This window comes from Epinephelus moara, chromosome 22 (assembly GCF_006386435.1).
Source record: "Epinephelus moara isolate mb chromosome 22, YSFRI_EMoa_1.0, whole genome shotgun sequence".
Taxonomy (NCBI): Eukaryota; Metazoa; Chordata; class Actinopteri; order Perciformes; family Serranidae; genus Epinephelus; species Epinephelus moara.
The window spans coordinates 23,541,504-23,563,485 of NC_065527.1; the positions used below are offsets into that span (position 1 = coordinate 23,541,504).

The 21,982-nt window shown below is 42.0% G+C and overlaps 1 protein-coding gene across 1 annotated transcript in view; it reads left to right on the top strand.

Moving 5' to 3' along the window:
• Window positions 1-1,302: 1,302 nt before the first annotated feature.
• LOC126384299 (TGF-beta receptor type-2-like) overlaps window positions 1,303-21,982 on the top strand; it is a 30,926-nt gene continuing 10,246 nt past the window's right edge. The window contains exons 1-5 of the mRNA XM_050035270.1: window positions 1,303-1,570; window positions 7,545-7,686; window positions 10,505-10,695; window positions 16,481-17,250; window positions 18,030-18,171. Coding sequence (XP_049891227.1) covers window positions 1,498-1,570; window positions 7,545-7,686; window positions 10,505-10,695; window positions 16,481-17,250; window positions 18,030-18,171 — 1,318 coding nt within the window. The 5' untranslated portion in view covers window positions 1,303-1,497. The remainder of the gene's footprint in view (window positions 1,571-7,544; window positions 7,687-10,504; window positions 10,696-16,480; window positions 17,251-18,029; window positions 18,172-21,982) is intronic.

The window sequence follows — 21,982 nt, forward strand, 5'->3', positions numbered from 1 at the left end:
GGGGGGAAAATCGTTCAAAGGCAAAGGAACACTGAGAAACTTGTGCAGGGGGGGAAAGCTAAAAGTAACAGTAAAAGAAGCACGCTAAAAAAGATCATGTCGAAATAAGCCTGGGCACACAGTAGTACGTTTCCTGTTGGATTGAAGCAGATAGTCAAGTTATAAAAGAGTTTGTTTGGGTGTTGTGGTCAGTGAGCAGGATGTTGTGACCCTCTGGGCGCCCACATGTGCTGAGGTCAGTTGGGAATGGCTGTTTTGGGCTCACAGCGCTGTCGGATCTCCACCTTGTGGCTTGGACCCCATCTTGCAGTACTGAAAGGCTGCTTGGCATGCAGGCTTGAGCAAACAAACGCACACCCGCCCAGCGCTACAAGTAAAAAAGAGTCAGTGAAATGGATTGAGCAAAATCTCTCCCAAACATGTAGGGATTTTAAAAGTTTTTTTAGCCTATATTTGTTTACATTTAGGCAAACTGGCATCATTAAAAGCATCAGGTCCAGTTTAAAATGTACCCATGGATGCTATGAATGGATTGCTTTGATAGTAAAGAAGACAACTTAAAAACATTTTGATTCTCAGGCAAGTTCCGGAGTTATAAGGAGGGTCTTTTTCCACCCTCTGCCGACACTAAAACAGGCCCACCTTAAGCAATACAAGAGCTGTTAATAAAGCTCAGTGAGCCATTGATGTAAGAATGAGTAGGTGTCCTGAGTGGAGAGAGTTATAAGCTCCAGGGTCACAGGGTCAGGACTGAAACCTGACATCACAGCTCCAGTATGCAGAGCAAAAACACATGTCTGCACAGCCCTGGCAATAGTGGCGTAATTTATGGGTGTTACAGCGGACTTTATCTCTGTGTGTCTTCAATAAAAACCAATGTGAGAGATATGGAGTGACTCTCGCCACTTCTGATGTCATCTTTGATTAACTGCGATCCTGGAACCTCTCCAGAGAAACAGCAGGAATGTAATTTAGTGACTTGGAACGGACGCCTAAATGAGTTTAGAGATTAAAATTAAATATGAGCAGCAGTTTTCTTTTAAGGGCTGACAGCTCTTAAATAACATCTGAAAGGTGTGAGTGCTTTGAAGTAAATCAGGGTGTTTGCATATATGCTTGTAGCCTATAGGTGAAGCGTCTGGTTGAGCTATTTTAGAGCATGTCATTTCAAGTCTCTGCTGCGTTTCAGCCTCTTAATGACATGGTTTGAGACTTTGTGAGCCACATGAGCATGACTGAGAAGAAGAGAGAAAAAAAAGTGTCCAACCCCTCTGAAGATTTCCTGTTTCATGAAAAGTGCACATACTGTGTGAGTCATATAGGGCAAGTCCTGCCTGGTGTGTTTACTCTGCCTCTGCTACCCGGAGCTGTGGAGGCGTTTTAGGAGAAGTAACAGGCAGACAGAAGAAAAGTCCGCGGACAGTCTGGATATTAAAACCCGGTGTCACGGCGTCGGCTAATTAATGAGAAAGAGGGGAGTGTTTGGTCCGTTTCTGAATGGAGCTACTTCGGTTTTCCGCTTTTTGGTGTGGAGCGATACTCTTTGGTAGTATTCAGCTCGAGGAGGCGGGTGAGTACAACTTTCTACTCCGACTAAAGTTGCCAAAGGGCGCCTGCGTTTTATCGCAGCTGCGAGGTGAGTTCAGGAGCATCTATGGAGCCATAGGGAGCGATATAAACTTTTAAACTACATCCTTTAGGACAGTATTATCAACTTTGCTTACACAGGTGCTTTACGCGGGCCTGTTGGACACTATTACACCCTGTTTCATTATAAAAAAGTCTAATTAATTTAATAAAAACAGCAAAACTCCCCACGCGCGCGGGTTACTGTTAATGCCTCATATTCAACAAGCTTGTCTTTCTTGCTAGCACTGTTACTCTCACTGTGACTTCCTGAAATGTTACTTAATGTCTATTTACAACCTGTAGTGTAGCTGCTCATTATGAATGCTACATTAGCTTTTGGGTGGACATCAAATGCAGGGGCGCCCTCAAGGGGGGTAATGGGGGGCCCCCCCATACAATTCACATCTGGCGAAAAAATTGGAGGCCAGGGATGTGACTAGCCATGAGCCTGTTTAGATGCGCATCTAGAAGTATCACATTGGACAATTATGATGGAAATGCCAAAATTCGAACTAAAATCCCCTGATTCGCACAAACTAAAATACGCTCGCTTTAACCGGGTTTTGGTTGATTTGAAAAAATGTTGTTTTGCAAAACGGGGGATGGAAACAGTTATGTTTGAATTAAGTCTAACGTAGTGCACCTCTCTCCATGGTGATATCCACACTCCGGGTTGAGAAGGCAGTAATGCATTTACAAGCTGGTTGCCAACCGCCAGAAAACGTAGAAGAAGAAGAATGCGAGACTAGTTTTGTTTCCAGGTCTGCGGAAAACTCGCGAGTTCGTATTTTTCATCAACGTCTGTACATTTAATGGAAACACACAGGATTCGTATTTCTTTTAATGCGCATTTCCCAATGATTCGAATCACTTTTGGATGGAAACATACTGGCGACTAATTTCCCTGTTGACTAAACAGAAATTTTAAGACTAGTCGACTAGTCTAAAAAAGTGAAAACACTCAGAAAACAGTCAAAATTTAGCACAATTTTTTTGTCAAGTATTTGAAACGTCCCAATAAATATTGTGTGCATCAAGATGTCGGTGAAGATGTCTGTCGTGCATCAAGAGCCCTTTGAAGTCTTTAATCACATCTTCAACAACCATGTCGGATTTTGAATGCCGCTGAGTATGCGACACTTTGCACTTTATGAGTGTGAACATGACGGCAACTTGGTCAAAAGTTAACCACTAAAATAACATCTTAAATAAATAAATTGCCTCTGTGGGGCACAATAAACCTTACACATTATCGGACAAAAATCATTGCAATTCACTTTAAAGTTAATAAAACATCTAAATTATAATTAAATTTTGCCTTAAATGAGAGGCATTTTGTGCCGCACAGTGTGAATGTAAACCCTGCACATTATCTGACAACAACTCACTTAAAGTTAACGGATAATATAACATCTCAAAAAAGATTAATTGCTGCTGAATTCATTTTCTAGATCAAAGTACTGCCAAAACGCATCTCTCCAATTTCCCACCTTGCTGTTTTAAAACTCCAGTCTACTTGAGCATTACCACCGGGAGGGGGACTGCTGTCTGACGGCTCTGTAGCCCCCACTAGTGGCGGGTGGCTGCATGACAATTAAGCAGCCTTTTACATGAATAAAACACTAATAGGTTTAACTGACTAATATTTCTGATGTCAACTAGCAGACGTTTAATCGTTTAGACGTCTAGTCGCGCACATCCCTATTAGAGGCCAGTATTACTATCTTTAAGAGCCTGTGACACACTCATTTTTTAAGCTAGTGCATAGCAAGGTTCAGGAGTAAGTAGTTACATATCCAGAGGTCCATATTACCTCTGGATATCAGAATGGCGAGCTCTTGTGTTATTTTTAAATGTACATTAAAGACCTATCTTTTTAATCTGGCTTTCAATGTGGAGTAATATTACAGTCTTGATTTTTAAGTTTTAACCATTGTTTTTTTTACCTTCTTTTATCTCTCATGTTCATTTTTATTCTGTTTTAATTATTTATTTACTTTCTTTTTAATTCTATGGGGTTTTTTGTTAGTTTGTTCTGTTTTGGTTGGTTTGCTTTTTAAATATTTTATTGTTTTGTGTCATTCCAATTGGGACTGACTGACTGCTCCTCTTCATCGATCTGATCAGCTCTGAACGGATCAACCGACCAATTATCCTTCCGCTACCCCCACATATAGACTTTAACTCTATAGGAAACACTATATAATTTTAATGCGTTACATTTACTGAGAAGAAAAAATGTAATTGAGTTAGAGTCAAAATGCTGGTGATTACAAAGGGGTTGAATTTGAATATATTATTTCCTGTAAAGAAGACCAAATCACAATGCTTATTTACACTAACTTCTGGGTAGAAATCCCTTGCATAACTTAAAACAGACAGTGCTGAGCAAACGCTGCCTCAATTGATTCATTTCTACCCACTTGAAAAGTGTAAGTGTGCGTCATATTTAGAATATTTTCACTGCTTTTCCATGCCGTCAGACAGCCTTTTGCGACGGGGAACTGAGGCTATTATATCAAAGCCATCAAACTCCACTGACAAAAAGAGTAATTTTACTTAGCAGAACACTGTAGTTGCTGGTCTCCATTGGTTAGTGTGTGCGGTAAGGCGGAGAAAAAAAGTCAAATATTGCGTACATTTACAGTGATATTGACCTTTTTTCGGAGGCTAAAATTTGTTTTACTGCTTGCTCAGCTTCCGTGTCAGTAGATTTGGTTTATCAGAGATGACAGCAAAGCAACACAGTGCATAAAATAAGCACAGCAAAAACATCAGACAGGTAGCACCACAGTGTTTAACTGTATATCTTTGAACATTACGGTTACAGCTGAAAATGACAACAGAAATAAACAAGTTTGCCAATTTCACATACGTCCGCAACTGAAATAACAGTTGTCTACCGGAAGTGATTGTTGTCGTTAGTGTGACGTCACGGTGATTCGGTGGATATGTCAACACTACTGCGAAGGTCGTAGTATCTTGTGAAACTGGACAACCTCGTTGAGCTTGACAAGGTTGTTGAAAAGGGGGCTGAAAAATGCTCCGAAGTTAGGCTACATTTTGGCGAGGGAACAACTGGCAAGGCCGTTTTCCAAAGGGTCCCTTGAGCTCTCACCCCAAGATATCTGAATTAAAATGGGTTCTTATGGGAAACTTAAGTTTCCCAAAAATATTTTGTTCCTTATAATAAATGTACTCCTTTAAATTTAAGCTCTATATTTATCTTTTAAAGGAAAATTACAACCAGCCTATTTGATGAAAAATAAATTGTCTAACATTTTTAGATACAAAACACATTTAAACAGGATTGTTGTGGAACTCAATGATCACTGTACTTGCACATCAGGTAGTTAGTATATTAACTGTAAAATAAGAAATGAAAGTAAATCCATATGCAGTTCCTCAACTCTAATATTGGCGTAGTTTTCAACTAGCCTGCATACTTCAACAGGATAATCAAACCCCAGAGATTCAGTTATGGCTTTCTGTTTAGGTGTGCCACCCCAAGATTTTCACTGGCTCCATCTGGCCACCCCTTATAAAAAATTTCTGTGGGTGCCACCGATCCCATCTTGTAAGTCACAGCCTTTAAAGCCCCCCTCAGATGGGTTATCTCCGTCTTTGATGTGCAGCCACATTGCTAACAGGTCTAGCAGCCCCCCTGAGGAAGACAGTGTTTTACCTTCATCTGTCTCAGACTCAGTCCCAGCGGCACCAAGTGGCTTTGGCTGCTCCTAATCCTCTTTCCCCCTCTCTGCAATTATATGTAGCCCTGGGTGACAATTACTACCATTCATCCCTTCCATAGCCCGCCTCCTGGGTTTAAATGACATGCTCTTTCAGAGGAGTTGCTCTAATGATATAATTACTCCGGCTCAACCACCTTCCCACCACTCGCACTCAGGCATGGACTATCCCCTCAGTGCTGATTTACTTCAAAACACCTCACCAACCCGCCAGGCAGAGTTTTTAAATTGCTCTGTCAAGTAGTTTAGTCTAGAGTTCAAGTGTAATATTTTGATGTTTTTATTTGTGTGGGAGTCTCTCAGTTAAGGCCAGAAAGCAATACCCGTCTGCAATATCCTGCTAGCTTCCTGTGAAAGTATCTCACTCTGGCACAGGAACAGGATGCCTTCAACGTATACTGCTCTAGATTTGCTGCTCTTTCACACTGCAGGTTGTACAGTATTTCTGCCACTGCGAGCTGCAGGTTTTAACCCCGCCCTGCAGATTGGGTGAAATGACACAGTAGGCTTTTTGTGCAGGTTTCAGAGCGCACACTCACACAGCACCTTTCCTCAAGTCAGTGTGAAGTCAGAGGCGAACGGATACTGAACAGATTTCTTCACTGTCTCCTGCCGAGAAATCTGCTTTCACTTACACTTCCCAGTTAAAAAACATCTTACGCTGTGGTCATGTGATTAAGTTTCGTAAGTGCCATCTCAAAACAAGTGGCTACTGCTTTAGATACATCAGACTTTTGTTGAATGCTTGTTAAACCACAGTATTTAGGTAGAAATGAACCCACGTTCTCTCTGGGTTGGGTCCCAAGCTGCGTATTCTGATAAAAACTTCAACTTCCTGTGCACGTGGAGTCAGCATACAGTCAGAGCATGGTTATGTGGTTTTACTGTTGCACTGTCACGTCTTTTCTCTTCCTCTGTTTTTGTGATCTGGCCATTTTGAAGTCAGTTTATCTTTCAGTTTGTGTTGTTTTGCTACATAAACTCTCAGACATGGAAGGAGCAGCAGTCTTCAGCATTTCTCCTTCTCCCTCTCCCTCCGTGTTTACTCAGTAGACTCACAGCGAGTGGCCTAACTTTCTCTTCACTTGACTCGACATTGTGTACACTTGTGCAAACTCAACATGCACTAACAAAACCGTGTGGGATTGTCCGTAAGACACATTTTTTCCTGATGTTTTAACCACTGGTGCTAGACCGTTCATGGGAAATTTGGAATATCCTCTGTTCGGAACATTTCCAACTCTTAAAGCCACAAAATCCACTTTCCACTCGTGCTTTTATGTGGTGGAGAGTACTTCCTTATACAAAAAAAGGAAAATCCGAGAAGACAGGGGAGATTGTTCACCTTCCTTGTTGCTCCATCTCTCCTTCCTGTGCCAAACAGAGGCACGCTGCCTGGCTGATTTTTATCATTAATAGTCTCATTCAAGGACAGACTGCAGAATATCTGTTCGAATACAAACACTCACAAACACGCACACAAATTTCTCTCCCCAAACATTCATAGACACTCATACATAATGTCGTCCTCCCTGTTTTTTTTTTATATTCACAAACAGAGTTGGCATAACACCTCTCTAGGTGGGGAGCCGACTCATCGGCTTGACAAATTAGAGACTCCTCAGCGAGGAGATGCATCCGTGTTTCCTTTGTTTGTTGTTCTTGCCTGTCTGGCAGTTGTCTCCTTAGATGATTATCAAACCCACAGGCACTCATCACACAATCCTGTCTGTCTCACTGATATGGGTCTGCCTGCCGGCAAAGTCAAGTCTGAACAAGACCAAAGGAGGTAGATGCCACTGCGTGCTGCTCTTATTGTTCAGACTTCACAGGGAAAAAATCTGTCCAGCCCTCTAGGAAGAAATACTTCCATGTGGTTGTGTTAAATATCTGCTTCTACTTATCGGCAAGAAGACTCCCAGCCTTTAATTAGATTTTAAGTTTTTCTTGCTTTTCATGCTGATGCCTATCGTGTATACTCCTGCTATTGATCATCATGGGAGTCATTTCTGAGTCATATGTTTGTTATTTTAATGTTCAGTGCTGCTTAGTCAAGCCCAAGTGTATTTAAGAAAATGGTCTGTTACATGTTTTTACAGAGTAGACTGAATGTTTTTCTGTATCCCCAACTCACCGTTTTTCTCTCTCTCACTTCTCCTTTTCCAGAGGCCTCCATAATGAAGTTAAGAAGACTGTGCAAGTTCTGTGATGTGCGGCCCACCAGCTGCACAGGTAAAGGGACCTGCAAGGTGGAGTGTGAAATCACAGCAATCTGCCCTGGTGACGACGATGTGTGTGTTAGTATCTGGTAAGTGTCAGCTCATGTAAACACAATGTCTACATTCCCAAACCAAATTTTTATAAGAGTAAAGGCCAGGGTTATGATGCAAAATGGTTTTAGTTAGTTATATAAAGAGACACCCAAAAATCAAAAACACATATTTATCCCCTTACCTGTAGTGCTATTTACCAATCTAGATTGTGTTGGTGTGAGTTGCCGAGTGTTGGAGATACCAGCCGTTGAGATGTCTGCTCAAATATAATGAAACAGGGTTTACACTAGATTTTTTTTTTTTTATGGCCAATATGGTTGTTAATATTACGGAATTCTAGCCCTATTGAACAACTACCAGACATATGTTTAAGATATAGCAGTCTACAATTAAACATTAAACATCAAACATCGTTAAAACACTAGATAACTTTAAAATAAGCTAATTAAACAGTGAGTAATCACAGGTTTAGTGGGAGAGGAAAAGGACTTGTTGCTCCAAGCATTACCGTAAATCACCAAGCCCGCTATCCACCGTCTGCTTCACCATGGCTGTGTGAAGCCCGGTCTGTTCTGTGAGGAGACCTGCAGTGTGGTAAAGATCCTCCTTGAGAACTTGATTTGTGATGCTATCACCTAACTACACAGAGCACACTAAAGGCCAAAACACACCGGTGCTGTACGACGCGTGTCAAAACAGACGCCCACATTATTCTCTATTTACAAACCTACACCGGCGGCGTGTCGACATGCATTGACGTGACGCGCCGCAGCACTTCTCACTATTTTCCTATTTTCCAGCGTTGCCGCCCTTGAAAAAGCACTTCTTTTCAGAGAAAAGCCTATTTTGTACTTCTTTTTGTACTTGTAGAACTTTGGCGCCATGTATCCTAAGCAACTCACATTGGTATCATCGTTGTCTGGTTGTCGTGGTCGTCCTGCGTTGTGTGTTTTCTTTCTCTTCCTGCGTCTTCTTCCTCGTCTTTTGTTCTAATTGGCGGTTGGCAACCAGCTAGTCACATAACCGCCACCTAGCAGAGTGGAGTGTACAGTAGAATTCCGGTTGACGCCTCGCAGCGCGATGCTTTCTGTGCGTGTTGGGAGCGGCACTTGACTCGCGTCAATGACGCCGCCATCATGTGACGCCGCCGGTGTGTTTTGGACTTAAGAAGAAGACCGTGACCGCCCTGGATGTGGTGTATCTTCAGGCAAGGCAGGGATGCACTCTGTACTGCTTTGGTAGATAAATAGATCTACGTTTAATTAATATCCCAAAATCTGGTCTGCGTAATATACGTTCATTTTTAAGTTGTCTTCTTGGCAACATAGGTCACACAATAGTAGGGTATTTAATATGTTATTTATTAATTTAATAAGCATATTTCTCACCAGATATTTTGGCCGTTGATATTTTCATCTGCTGAACAACTACACCCTGTAATGGAACTAGATGACACTTGGCTTGAGGTGCTATAAAAAAATACATCTGAAAAAACTCAACAGCAATTTCTTTTTCTAGAAATCATGAACCGTTTACTCAAGATAATCCACAGACCTTGTTGTGAGCAGTTTCATGTAGGAACTATTTTCTTTCTACTGAACTACACCCTCCAACTGTATCACTGTGCCGAAGGAAGTGTGCATCTACTCATGGGGGAGAGGCTCATGCCTGTGAGAGCAGGGGATGTAAACGATGGTGGCGTCTCCTCGGCTGAGCTGTAACATTAGCTAGCTCAGTGGTGCCTGATGATCCGTTTAGCAACAATAGTTTGGTAGAAAGAAAATAGTTCCTACATGAAACTGCTAACACAAGGTCTGTGAATCATCATGAGTAATCAGGTCATGATTCCTGAAAGGAGACATCGCTGTTGAGTTTTTCAAATGCATTTTTTGTGGCACTTTGGGCACCACAAGACAAGTGCCATCTAGTTCCATTATATTCAAGAGAGGGCAGACATTTCTACAGTCAATATGTCCAACTCTCAACTCACACCAAAATGATCTAGACTGATAAATAGCACTACAGGTAAGAGGAAAAATATGTAGTTTTGATTTTGTGCTGAACTTTCCCTTTAAAGTGGAATGAACATTTCGGATACTACACGTACAAAGAAAGAAATGAGGAAACGAGGGCACTGTGGATACTCTTATTAATAAGATGAGGCATAATTTCCTCCCAGAGGCCCTGAGATGTCTTCCTTGAAGTGACCTTTTTCTTTGAACACTTTGTCAGTCAGCATCCTGGTGAAGACCGTTCGCTGCATTATGACAGCAACACTCATCAGCACTGAATCTGACTCAAAATGTGAGAAGCAGCAGGAGGCAGATTTGTATCGGTGTTAAAAGCTTAAGGCCGTGTTGCTGTTTCTCATTATATTAGCGATGTTGCAGGCATGTTCTGAGCTGAGGTCAGCAGAAAGCTAATGACACATGGACAGCAGGACCTCTTTAAAATGTTCCTCACAACTCTGCGGCCGATGCTGCCCAGCAGGAAGCCACATTTAAATATGTATATTTGTGCAGGTTCAGGGTTTTCCTTGTTTCCTGTTTGTTATGGTGTTTCAAAATCTGGCTGTTTGTGAATGTGACCTCTGTATTGCAGTCATTTACATAATGCTGAGACTGTGGACTGCTGAAGGAGACAAATACGCCGTTTACAGTTACCACTTTATCACTGTACGGCTTAAAAAATTGCATTATTTGCACAACTGCAGACCTGCCATCATTGCCTTCTTACATGATAATACAGATCTCTGAAAAGGGGACTTCACTGCCAAAAGAGTGAGCCGAGCCTACAAATCAAACTTAATCCAGTAAACGGCAGTATTTTCTGTGTGTGTTTTCTCTTTCCAAGGAGGGCGAAAGATGACAATTTCACCTTTGATACAGTCTGCCACAACCGATCTCAGAAACTGTACGGCCTGGCCCTGGAGGATTACAACAACAGCAAGTGTGAGATGAAAGAAAGAAAGGGCATGGGCTCACAGTTCTTTATCTGCTCCTGCTCGGAGGATGAGTGCAATGAGCAAATCTTCTTTAACTCCAGTAAGTTAAGACACAATTATTTCGCCTACTAATCCTTTATTTTCACCCACTCTTGAGCTTAGTGAGTTTCTTCAGCCAGTGTATTTTTTGAGGATTGTGACTTTTAAATTGCAGTGGAAACCTCTCATAGTGATCACGTCTCTGCACGTCAGATTGATCACCATAAGCAGATGATTATTCTAATCAAATATTTTTCTTTTTCTTTATTTCTCATGCAGATTAAACTCGTAATTGATATTTGTATATTTATTACCTGACTATAAAGTAATGAAACAGACAGCTTCAAGTTTCAAAATACAGCCATGTGCATTTACATGAAGTGGGCGTCTTCAACCACAGGTGCTTTCCGTGTGCGCATTCTTTTCTGTCTCCATCACAGGCAGCTATGACTGGTACTCGTTGTCTGAGTAGACTGCACGAGGTTGCCTGAGGAACACCAAGTTTCGCTGCAGCATGTTATCGGCTTGTTTTGACAGTTTGATGAAAGATTCGAGGAGACTGACTCCGTTTTTCATTGAGAGAAAAGGAATTAATTTTCCAGTCGTTTTTTCAATGTGCATGCAGCAGCAGCCTCAGGTAGCCAGATGGAAGCAGACTGGTTATCATCAGGCAAAGTATCATGAAATTCCATAGTTTTTAATTGTTTTTCATGTATCCTCCATGTATGAAAAGACCCAAATGATTACTGTAAGTGGACTACTTGATTACTTCAACAGCCTTTGTATAGAAATGATTCTGTCCCAAGCTTTTTGATCCATAGAGGCCACTGATCACTGTGACAGGTATAACTATAAGCAGTTTCCACTGTATTTCTATAGTGATCTGGTAAGATGCATCAACTGTGCACTGGAAATACCATATTAAAATGATACTTCACCCACAAAATGACCATTTGTATATCAGTTATTCACGGCGTGCTACATTGAATTTGTGTTTTTCTCACGTCTCCACGGTGAGTGGAGGATCCAAAAAAGCACAACATTCTTGACGAATTGAAGTGAAACATGGGCCACACTTAACAACAGCAAAACTATATCAAAACGTCTGTTTCCAAACTCTCATTGCGGTCATGCAGTATACCCCAGGTCTCATTTATCCAGTCGTATGCTCCGTACCTCACAAACACATGCATTTTCACTAATACATTACAATATAAAACACTTCCGCCTACGAGTAGCGTTCCCTGAGCATGCAATGAGCAGAGTTCAAATGCACAAGGCATGCTACTCAGCCGTGCATGAGACTGTTTGTGCTGACATGTTTTAAATCTCAATCAAAGTGCTTTGAGTGGATAGGAGACTAGAAAGGAGCTATACAAGTGCAGGTCCATTTACCATTTACTGAGCATATGACTGGATAAAGTAGACTTGGATTGTACTGCAAGAGTCGTGTGAGTCGAGTTTGTAAACTATTCTTCACGAATCTAAGGTAACGTGGTGAGTTATTGATATACAAATGATCATTTCGTGGGTTGAGTATTCAGAAGTTCCAGAAATGCAATGATGATAAACTCTTGTCTTCCTGAAATTAAAGGAATAGTTAGACAGTTTTTACTGCAGAGAGTTGGATGAGATGTTACAGAGCCAGGCTAGGTGTTTCCCTCTGTCTTTAGGCTAAGACAAATGGCCGCTGGCTGGTCTTACATTGAACAGGCAGACATGAGAGTAGTATCAGTCTTCTCATCTAACAGTCAACACACAGAGGGAGCACATAAGTTTTATTTCCCACATTTCTGACCTGTTCCTTTAAGTCGCACAAAGTTACATAAGTTCCTTATTAGTGCTTCTCTCTTGCATTCTTTCACAGTGGAGCAATAGTGCAGTAACAACTGTGTTATGCATGTAAAACTGGGACTCTTTGGTTCTTACATCTGCGCAACATAACATGGTAATGTCATAGCCCCGGTCGGCCTAATATTATTATGCCAGTTTCTATCAGCTTGTCATGTAAGGCGTCATGCATGAATGCTAACACGTGTGCACCGTAATGCTCTCCAGATACATGATTGCAAACAGGTCTTGGAGACATTAGCTTGTAGACTCCAGTTACAGCACTGGTCCTGGAATCAGATGTATTTTGACTACAGCATCCAGGCAATAATAACACAGAGGTACATTTCTGAGACCTGGCTGTGCACAGAGAGCCAAATTGAAAGCATCTGCACAGTGCGAACCACGTAATGGAAATACATTTGCTTGCCGTTGAGAATGTCTGTGCACTGTCTGTAACTTCTCAGTGACTAACACGAGGCAGTGTTGTAATGAAGGAGTTCAAGGCAACAATTCCAGTAAATTTGGGTGAATCTACCTCTTCTCCTCGAGGTAGTGACCAGTGACTCATTGTCCAAAACATTTGATTGTGATTAAACTCTCACGTATGGCTTATTTTCCACACAACTGAAGGATGAATTGGGACACTGCAAAAAACATCTCAAAGCCAAGTTACAGGAAATACTAAGTTGTTTGTCACATACCAGCTGAAATACCTCATAGTTGCCACAGTAACAGTGAACCCTGTTTCCACAGAACTGTACCACTGTGGTGACAAGTGGGCTAATGGTGTTAGAAAAATACCTAATTTTAGAATAACAAGCTAACTTAAAGTTAACATAAAGGTTAATGAGTTAATCTGCCAGTACACCTGATTTTAAAGTTTAATCAAGCTTAAATTATGCTTACTGGAGGCAAACTGCACAAATGCTTATGATTTGTGCTCTTTATGGCTGTTCCAATCGATCAAATTAGAGAAAACAAGGCCACTTTAAGTCCTGAAAGGAGGGAAGTAAAGAAAAAGTCACAAAAACCTCCGTCTTCAGTCTGGAGGACAGAGTCAACAAATGTCAAGAAGTTAACGTTAAAGCTTTGGGTTGAAAATGCCTTGAGTTGGATGCAATTTCAATGTGCTGTGACAACTTCTGTGTGTTTTTAGCCACGACCCAGATTTTTAACTGTGTTAAACCAGGCCTTTGGGAACAGCTGACCACATAGGTAGAAATAGTAGCTAATATTAGCTAAGGTTAGCTAGTAACGTTAGCTTGACAGCGCCGCATCCATTTACAGAGTTGAGACAGTTATTCAAGCACATTTACTATCCCAGCAAAAAAAAACAAGATGGTGGTCGTTTCAGACTTGAACCCAACCGCAGACAATATGGTTACAGTCCACCAGACTCTTGTACACTTTCATCGGCTCACTGTGTAATGTTAGTAACATCAGGATGTCTGGAGGACGAGGTAATTTGCAACGACGATCGTGTCCACACCGGGAACATTGTTCACATTGTGGGAAAAACTACTATTGTTTTGTTTGGATCACATCTAATATGAGTTTTTCTGACGATACCTGCTGTCTCCAGGGTCATCCAACCCTTTAATGTAGTCACGTTCCTCTCTTTTGAAGTCACGTTCCTCTGTTTTGAATTCATGCAGTATATTAATTTGAAGCATTCTCTGGCACAAGAATTTCCTTCAGGATAAATAAAGTTCTATTGAATTGAATTGAATATGGATTTATCAATTTTTGCCCTCCATCTGAATTTCACGTGCCATAATAGTCACACGATTGTAAACAAGCTGCTAACATTTTGCTGGAGGCTATGTGCCAGACGATTTCTTTGCCGGGAGCAATGATTTGGAGTCTCTGCTGGTTGCCTGGTAGCCTCACAATGATGACAAGACGCTCAGCTCGGTGTTTCCTTGTGTTACCTGTCTTTATGCTTAGCTAATTAAGTATTGTAAGTAAGCAAACAAACAAATTTCATTTAAAGAATGATTTGAGTTTACAAACAAGACCTCAGAGCAAAAACTTTCAAACTGAGAAACAACAAAACACACTGTGAGTCACAATTTTTGCCAAACAGAAGTTTCTCCCCTGAACATTCAATATTTCATCCTTTAAGTGAGGGTTTTTGGCCGAGGCTGAGAGACTCCCAGAGGCACAGTGACAGGTTTGTTGTGAGAAATAGCCTCTCACCCTACGAAAATAAAAACAAACTGTCTGGGGCCATGTTGAGGATTTCAGACATGTGGTTTCCTGTTTAGAAAAAAAAGAAATTAGAGAGAACCAGAGGGCTTGACTGGATGCCTTCCCCATTCGTCTTCCTCCCTTATTTCAACCTGACTCTGCTCCTCACATCCACACCTGCCTCTCAAATGAATTTCTTATCAGTCTTTTAGGCAAAATGGAAAAATTGTGAGCATATTTCTCCTTTTAAATCTGCTCCTTTCTCACGTTTTGCAACCCAAATCAACTACATTTAAAAAAAGATGCCTTTAACAGCTGCTAATTTTAAAACCTTCAGGAGAGTTGTATTGCATCTTAGCAACTAGACAAGAGGTCGTATAAATGATTAAATTTAGAACCCATCAAACTGTAGACCGGTCTGGCTTTTCTTTTTCAGTATGTTGTGTCTGGTGATATAGTTTTTATAGGTCCGTTTATGGCTGCAGCTTCAAACACTGGACCATAAACGCAGCACAAGCATAAACTTTCACTGTTCGCCCAAACCATAGCAGCTCCAGACACACCACCACCTAAATTATAAGAATACTATAAAGAGACACAATATGTGGTTGACTGGGTCAGGGTTTGGAGCGGTTTGCATTTGTGGCCCAGACTCTAACTTTAGCTTTCTGATGCTTATAGACATTCCACAGAGAGAGACGGGTCAGGTTCCTCTGCTGCTCTGAGAATATTACTTTACTCTTAAGATAGACAAAAACATGCAATCTGCCGAGACGGAATTTGAGTTTTATTTCTCTTGCATTTTGGAAGACAAAGTGTTTTCGAAATACTTACATCGTGTTCACACAGAGAAGAGAGAACAATAGAAGACCAATTTTATTAACCTGTGTTGAACTATACAAATATCGTTGGCAAAGTCTTCATGTAGTTTTTGATCATCTTACACAATCTTCTTTTAAGAATTTGTGTCATATATGAAGACTATGTGGTATGATCAAAAGATGGGCTACTAAACACAACATTTGTAAACTGCTTTAAGGTCCAAGATGAACTTTTAAAACCTACGTCATTTGTTTTTGGGCACTTGAAAGTAGAACAACAAGCTGTCAACACAACACAGCACAGACACACTGTATTATCACTTTGCAAAGTTTAAAGTGCACAAGTTTGTCAGTGCAAGTGACATCTTCACATTACACAGTGTGGTTTATTTGGTCACTTTCCAAATAGAAATATCAGTGCAGGTTTAAAGGAATGCTTCACTCATTAAATGATCATTTATATATCAATGACTCACCCAACGTTACCTTGAATTCACAAAGAAAGCTGTGTTTTTCTCGTATGCCTCCCCGACGAATGAAGAATCCTGTCTAACAACTGCAAAACTGCATCAAAGCATCTGTTAACAAACTCTCACACAACTCCTGCAGTATAATCCAAGTCTCACTCATCCAGTCGTATGCTCAGTGCTTCCCAAACACATGCATTTCTGCTAAAAGCCTACCATTTAAAACACTTCCACATAAACAGTCTCGTGCATGGATGAGTAGCGTGTCTGGGCAAGTGTGTGTTCAGGAGTTCTGCTGTCACTCACCTGAGCCTGTCGCTTCCTACTCATATGATTTGCTGATGTTAAATGCAGCCTCCACTTAATAAATTCATCAATAATTTTTTTCACATTGGAGGAACACAGACTTCAGCATGCCACTGGATGAGTAATTGATACACAAATGATTATTTTGAGGTTGAAGTATTCATTTAAATTTAATTATATAAATGGTTGCATCTTTATAATCCTAACCCTTTGGCTTTTGTCCCCTCAGACGTGGATTCCCAGGTGGTGGCAGTCATCTTAGTAAGCCTGGTGCCTCTGCTGGTTATGGCTGTTGTTGTCATCACTTCCTTCTACTGTTACCGGGTCTACCGCCAGCGGCAAGCCAACTCCAAGCGCAAGAAGCGTGCTCCGCTGGACTTCAGTGACGCTCACGCCATAATGATAGACGACGAAGACAGTAGCTCCACGCATGCCAACAACCTCAACCACAACACAGAGCTGCTGCCCATAGAACTGGACGTTCAGGTCGGAAAAGGACGCTTCGCAGAAGTTTACAAAGCCAAGCTTAAGCAGGGCTCCTCGGTCAGCGAGGAGCAGGGCTTTGAAACGGTGGCCGTTAAGATCTTCCAGTATGAAGAGTACACCTCCTGGAAGAATGAGAAAGAGATATTCTCAGACGCAGACTTGAGACATGACAATGTGCTTCACTTCCTCACAGCAGAGGACAGGAAGGCGCAGAGACAGTGCTGGCTGATCACAGCCTACCAGCCCAGAGGGAACCTCCAAGAGTTCTTGATTCACCACGTCATCAGCTGGCACGACCTGTGGCTGCTGGGGGGTTCGCTAGCGAGCGGAGTGGCTCACCTTCACAGTGACCACACCCCATGCGGTCGCTATAAGGTGCCAATTGCACACAGGGACATTAAGAGCTCCAACATACTGGTGAAAAGCGACTTGACCTGCTGCCTGTGTGACTTTGGCCTCGCCCTCCGCCTGGACAACACTCTGTCGGTGGATGAGCTGGCCAACAGTGGGCAGGTAAAGCCTTTTAGTCCTAAATTTTGTTTTTATTTGGTATTTTTTTACTTTTAATCCCCTGTGAGATAAAAAAAAAAGTCCTCTCCTGATATAGTTTGAGCTGGCGCCCCAGACACAGGCCATTCCCCGCCCTGCCATATATTTCTTTGAAGATATTTATCAGACCTTGAACAGAGCTGCGCCATCAATCAAACTTTTCATTTCTGATCCCCATCACGCAGGGACACCATCTCTAAATATTTGGCAGCCTCTATATCTCGGCCCATAATGCTGATAGAAATGGTGCTGTAAGTAGTCTGAGGTGGTCGTTTTATTACAGTCACAAGAAAAACAGGCTTGATTGATTCTTAATGGACTCATTACGCTGATGTAACAGGCCAGAGTCATAGAAGACTGTTATAAAAATGACTCATTATAAAAAGGCCTCACCCTCTGCTGTGCAGCACACCTAATGCATTGTAATGCCCCTAATGCATTTTAAGGAAGCGTGAGTGAACACATTTTCCAAGGCGGTAATTATGTGAAGACAAGCAACGTGTTGTTGAGCTCAGAGCTACCTTTGTTTTTCCAATTATTTTATACTTCAAACATGTTTTGATTCAGATAAACGTGATGCGACAGCTTACAACAGCACAAAATTACCACCTGTCACTTGATTAATGCAGGTAAATAACTCTTACCGCTAAGATGGACTTCTTAGCTTTAGCCTTTTCAGGTAAACAACTCCTGTATGGTATCATGGACTTTAATGAAATCTTCGTCACTCTGTTTTTTCCCAGGTGGGTACAGCCAGGTACATGGCCCCAGAGGTCTTGGAGTCCAGAATCAACTTAGAAAACATTGAGTCTTTCAAACAGGCCGATGTTTACTCTATGGCGCTTGTACTGTGGGAGATGATCTCCAGGTGTAACGCAATTGGAGGTAAGTTGTGCTGGTATTTTCTTCTTTAATTCTCAACAAGGAGGCAAATATGGTTATTTCTAAAGATGTGGAACTACTCCTTTAATTTTATTTCACTCCGTTGCTGACCTCTAAGTGTGTTTTTGTGTGTTTACAAGTGTGTTTCTGATGCAACAGTGTTTTGGGGACACCTGCTGTAAAGGAATACAGAACATCATCCCTTTGTTTTTGTTTTTTTAGTGTGCCCCCTTGGTAGGGTTGGATGTCAAACTCTTTTAAGGGTACTGACTGAATTATGTTGGTACTACTGAGTCTCAATTCACGTTAAATCCAGCAGCAACAAATGTTGGTACCTAACAGCACATCTGGGTGAGAACATGAGTTTTACACAAGACATGGAAGTGTTGCCAAACGCCCTGAAGCCTGGAAGCCAGCAGCGGAGCTCCACGGAGCCGCTGGTTTCCACTTCAGACAGGAGGCGGAAGCGGCCCAAAGCCAAGAAAACGGCCAGGGAGCTCAGCAGCTGCTCCGTTGGCTTCCCAGCGAGACAAAATTATCGCTGCAGCACCGATGTGTCATGGTAGCTTCAGTGTCCAGTTCTTTTTGTTTTCCACATTATTTTATAGCCTACTATCACTACTAGAGGAGCAGATACACACACATACATACACACAAGCAGACAGACAGACAGAGGTACCGAATTCCAGGTATCAGCACTGGTATTGGTGTTGTTTCTGGTTCAAAAATGCACGTAATTCAACATAACAGGAGTAACTGATATACAAATGATAATATTGTGGCTGAAGGCTTTCTTTAAACATGATACAGCAGCACATTGCCCAGTGTACACACAGTAAACATCACGTGTGACCTTTAGTTAATAAGAGACATAACCACATTTTCGTTGGTAAATTAGAGATTAGCCTGAGCTGTTGGGAGTAAAGGAAATCAATAGAAGCACTGATTGATGAAATTCTCTTTGGGGCCTGTGTAGATATCCTTAGAAATACTGTAAAAGGACAAATTGCCTCCACGGCTCACTTGACCTCTGAGGAATTCAAGCTCATTGACGACTTGACCAATTAGGAGCGCAGTGACCACCTCCACCTTGAGCTCACTTACTAGATGTGTGACACAGTGCGACAGGACTTATGTGTGTGTCGTCCACGAGCCATTAATCACTGTGGGAACAAAATCTAAAAGTGTCAAACACACAATCCATCTTGTAGAAGTCTCAAGGATCAGCCTTCACTTTACTAATGTACCGTTACTTGTGTTTGTCATTCTGTTGCAAAAACAAGGCCAGGATATGTGCAAATAATAGAAATGGGTGATTATCTGAAGGCAAACCACAGGGCAGCATTTCACGTCGACACTCGGCCATTTGTTTTCACTTCCCTTTAGTGTCTCTGTGGTCCAGTTTGTTTCTGCGACTGCTCCTGTCTCCATTGTGTCAGAGCAGTGATTGAAAGCAGGGGTTTTGGGCACGAATGCTTCTACTTTGGCGTTTTCCTGTTTTGCCCCCACGATCACCCCTGGGGGCCCTCCTTGAAGTGTATTGCAGTTACGCTGCCCAAGAGTCCTCTGAAGAAAAAACATGGCAGAGTGACCCACAATCCCACATGCTTTTCTTTCCCAACAGCAAGAATATATGTTCTCTGTCGGTACACCTTTGAAAAGAAAATAGACCATTTCCTGTTTTGCAAAGAACACAGTCCCCAAGACACGCTGTTCTTAGACCAAAGTATGGATGTCTCCTTTATATGAGGATGTTTTGCGGCTCATGTCTCTTGAGAGCGGACCAGACAGGATGCATGTTGGTAGAGATGGACTAAACGAATCCAGGCTAAGTTTGTGTGGCTTTGCTCAGTTTCCTCTTGAGGGATTTGAAGGACAACAGCTTTATTCATCCCACTCATCCTCCTCCATCCATTTCATTCATTTCTCTTTCTCTTATTCCCCTACTTTACATTTATTTAGATCTCTACTGAGACACGGTTCAGGGGAGCATACATTATTCTAGTCCTAGATAAATACATTTTTCTGAACAGCATTGCATAGATGAGAAATGAGCAAAAAGAATGAACAAATCTTTTTTAACAACTCATTTAATGTACCGGGTCAAGCTGTCAAACAAGCCTAGTGCTTATGTAACATGCTGTGAGGTAGCGCAGCACTGAATGAACGAGCAAGGACCGATTACATCAAACTCAAGTCTAGACCCGCACCAGGCAAGGCCAATGGTGCATTCATGTGCTCCTCAGATGGCTTCTCTTCCAGCTTTGGTGTGCTCATGAGCTTTAAGTTTAAATGTTGAAAAAACAACAAAGACGCTACAAAGTAGATGTGTTGTATGTTATTGCTCATATCATTTAAACAAAATGTTGATAATGAAGAGCAAAGGGAACAGATCAGGTGAGCCATGAAACATGATCAGGAACTCATTTTTCAGATTATTCTGACACCACATGAATGCAGCACAAGGCTGTGGATGTAACTGGGACGTCTGCCACTTGCAAAGAATGACACATCGCTGGTCAGTGACATTTCTGTAACATCCCATGGAGCTGTCAAACATTCATGTACGGTATCAGACTGCCACAAAGAAAATTACACAATATTTTGCAAAAAGTATCAAAACTCGAACAAATCGGCACATATACGCCCATCACTAGCACAGAAACTTCTAAACTTTTATCTCAGTTTCCCAACAGTTTTCTGTCTCTTTCTTTCTACCCTGAGGCAGGTGAGGCAGTAGTTAATTACTCTCCCACTGCACCGAAACATTGCAGACAGCCATCCAGCTTTGCTCACGCCAGCGAAGACAGACAGGGAGGACAGGCTAGCGTAGATTTACTTGAGGGAGGCGAAGCAGAGGGGTTCCCATCCCACCCCTGGACCAGAATTGAGACGAAAGATAGAAGCAGCTGGAATACCTCATGTGTGTTCCTGCATATCTCTATCCGCTTTTCTCCAGACTTGGCATCTCTCCGAGACAGGCAGAGGGGTGAAATCTGCAGTTCATTAAGGCCAAAACCCAAGGAGACATTCTCATGCTGAAAGGTTAAGATGTTGCGCAAACAGAGCCAGTCTCGTACCTTGATAGACCCTGAGGAAGGTAGAAGGAATAAACTGCGTAAATGAGATGCAGTAATTTGGTTTTGCTCCACTGGCAGCAAAAAACTCTCCTTGTGGATTGTACGCTGGCAGAGATCTGGTATTGATTCTGGAATCAGAGTGTCCCGAGAGTAAAAAACTGATGTGTTTACAGAGTGTACTTAAAGAGTTTCATACTTTCACACCGTTGGCCTTGTTTTTCCTGAAGTTGCCAAGTCGTCCCTGGAGGTCAGTGAGTCACTGATGACACGCTGAGAACTCACCTCCTTTGAGACAAAATATGAACACATGCGCACACACACACACACACAAAATCAGAGTGACACATCCCAGGGCATCATTATAATGGCTGAGGTGAAGCCCTGGTTTCCTCTCGTCTCTGATGCCACCTGCCTGTGTGTGTCTGTGGAAGACAGATGTCTGATCAGCGCTCTGCGTCTCGGTGGCTGGCAGCCACATAGCTGGCTTTGTCACAGTTCCTGGGGCCGTGGTCTGATCTGAGATCTGCCAGGCGAGAAGAACACAGCCGTCTGTCTGCAGCGCCAGTCAACCAGCCATGAGCCATCACTTTGCTTTCTTTATCTTCCAAGACTGTGAAGACACAGGAAGAGTTAGAGTGAGAGGGAAACAGAGAGATCAACACACCTCAGAGAGAAGGAGAAGTTGGATTCGAGGCTCAGGCCTTTTTTTTTTCCTTTTTTTTTTTTTTTTTTTT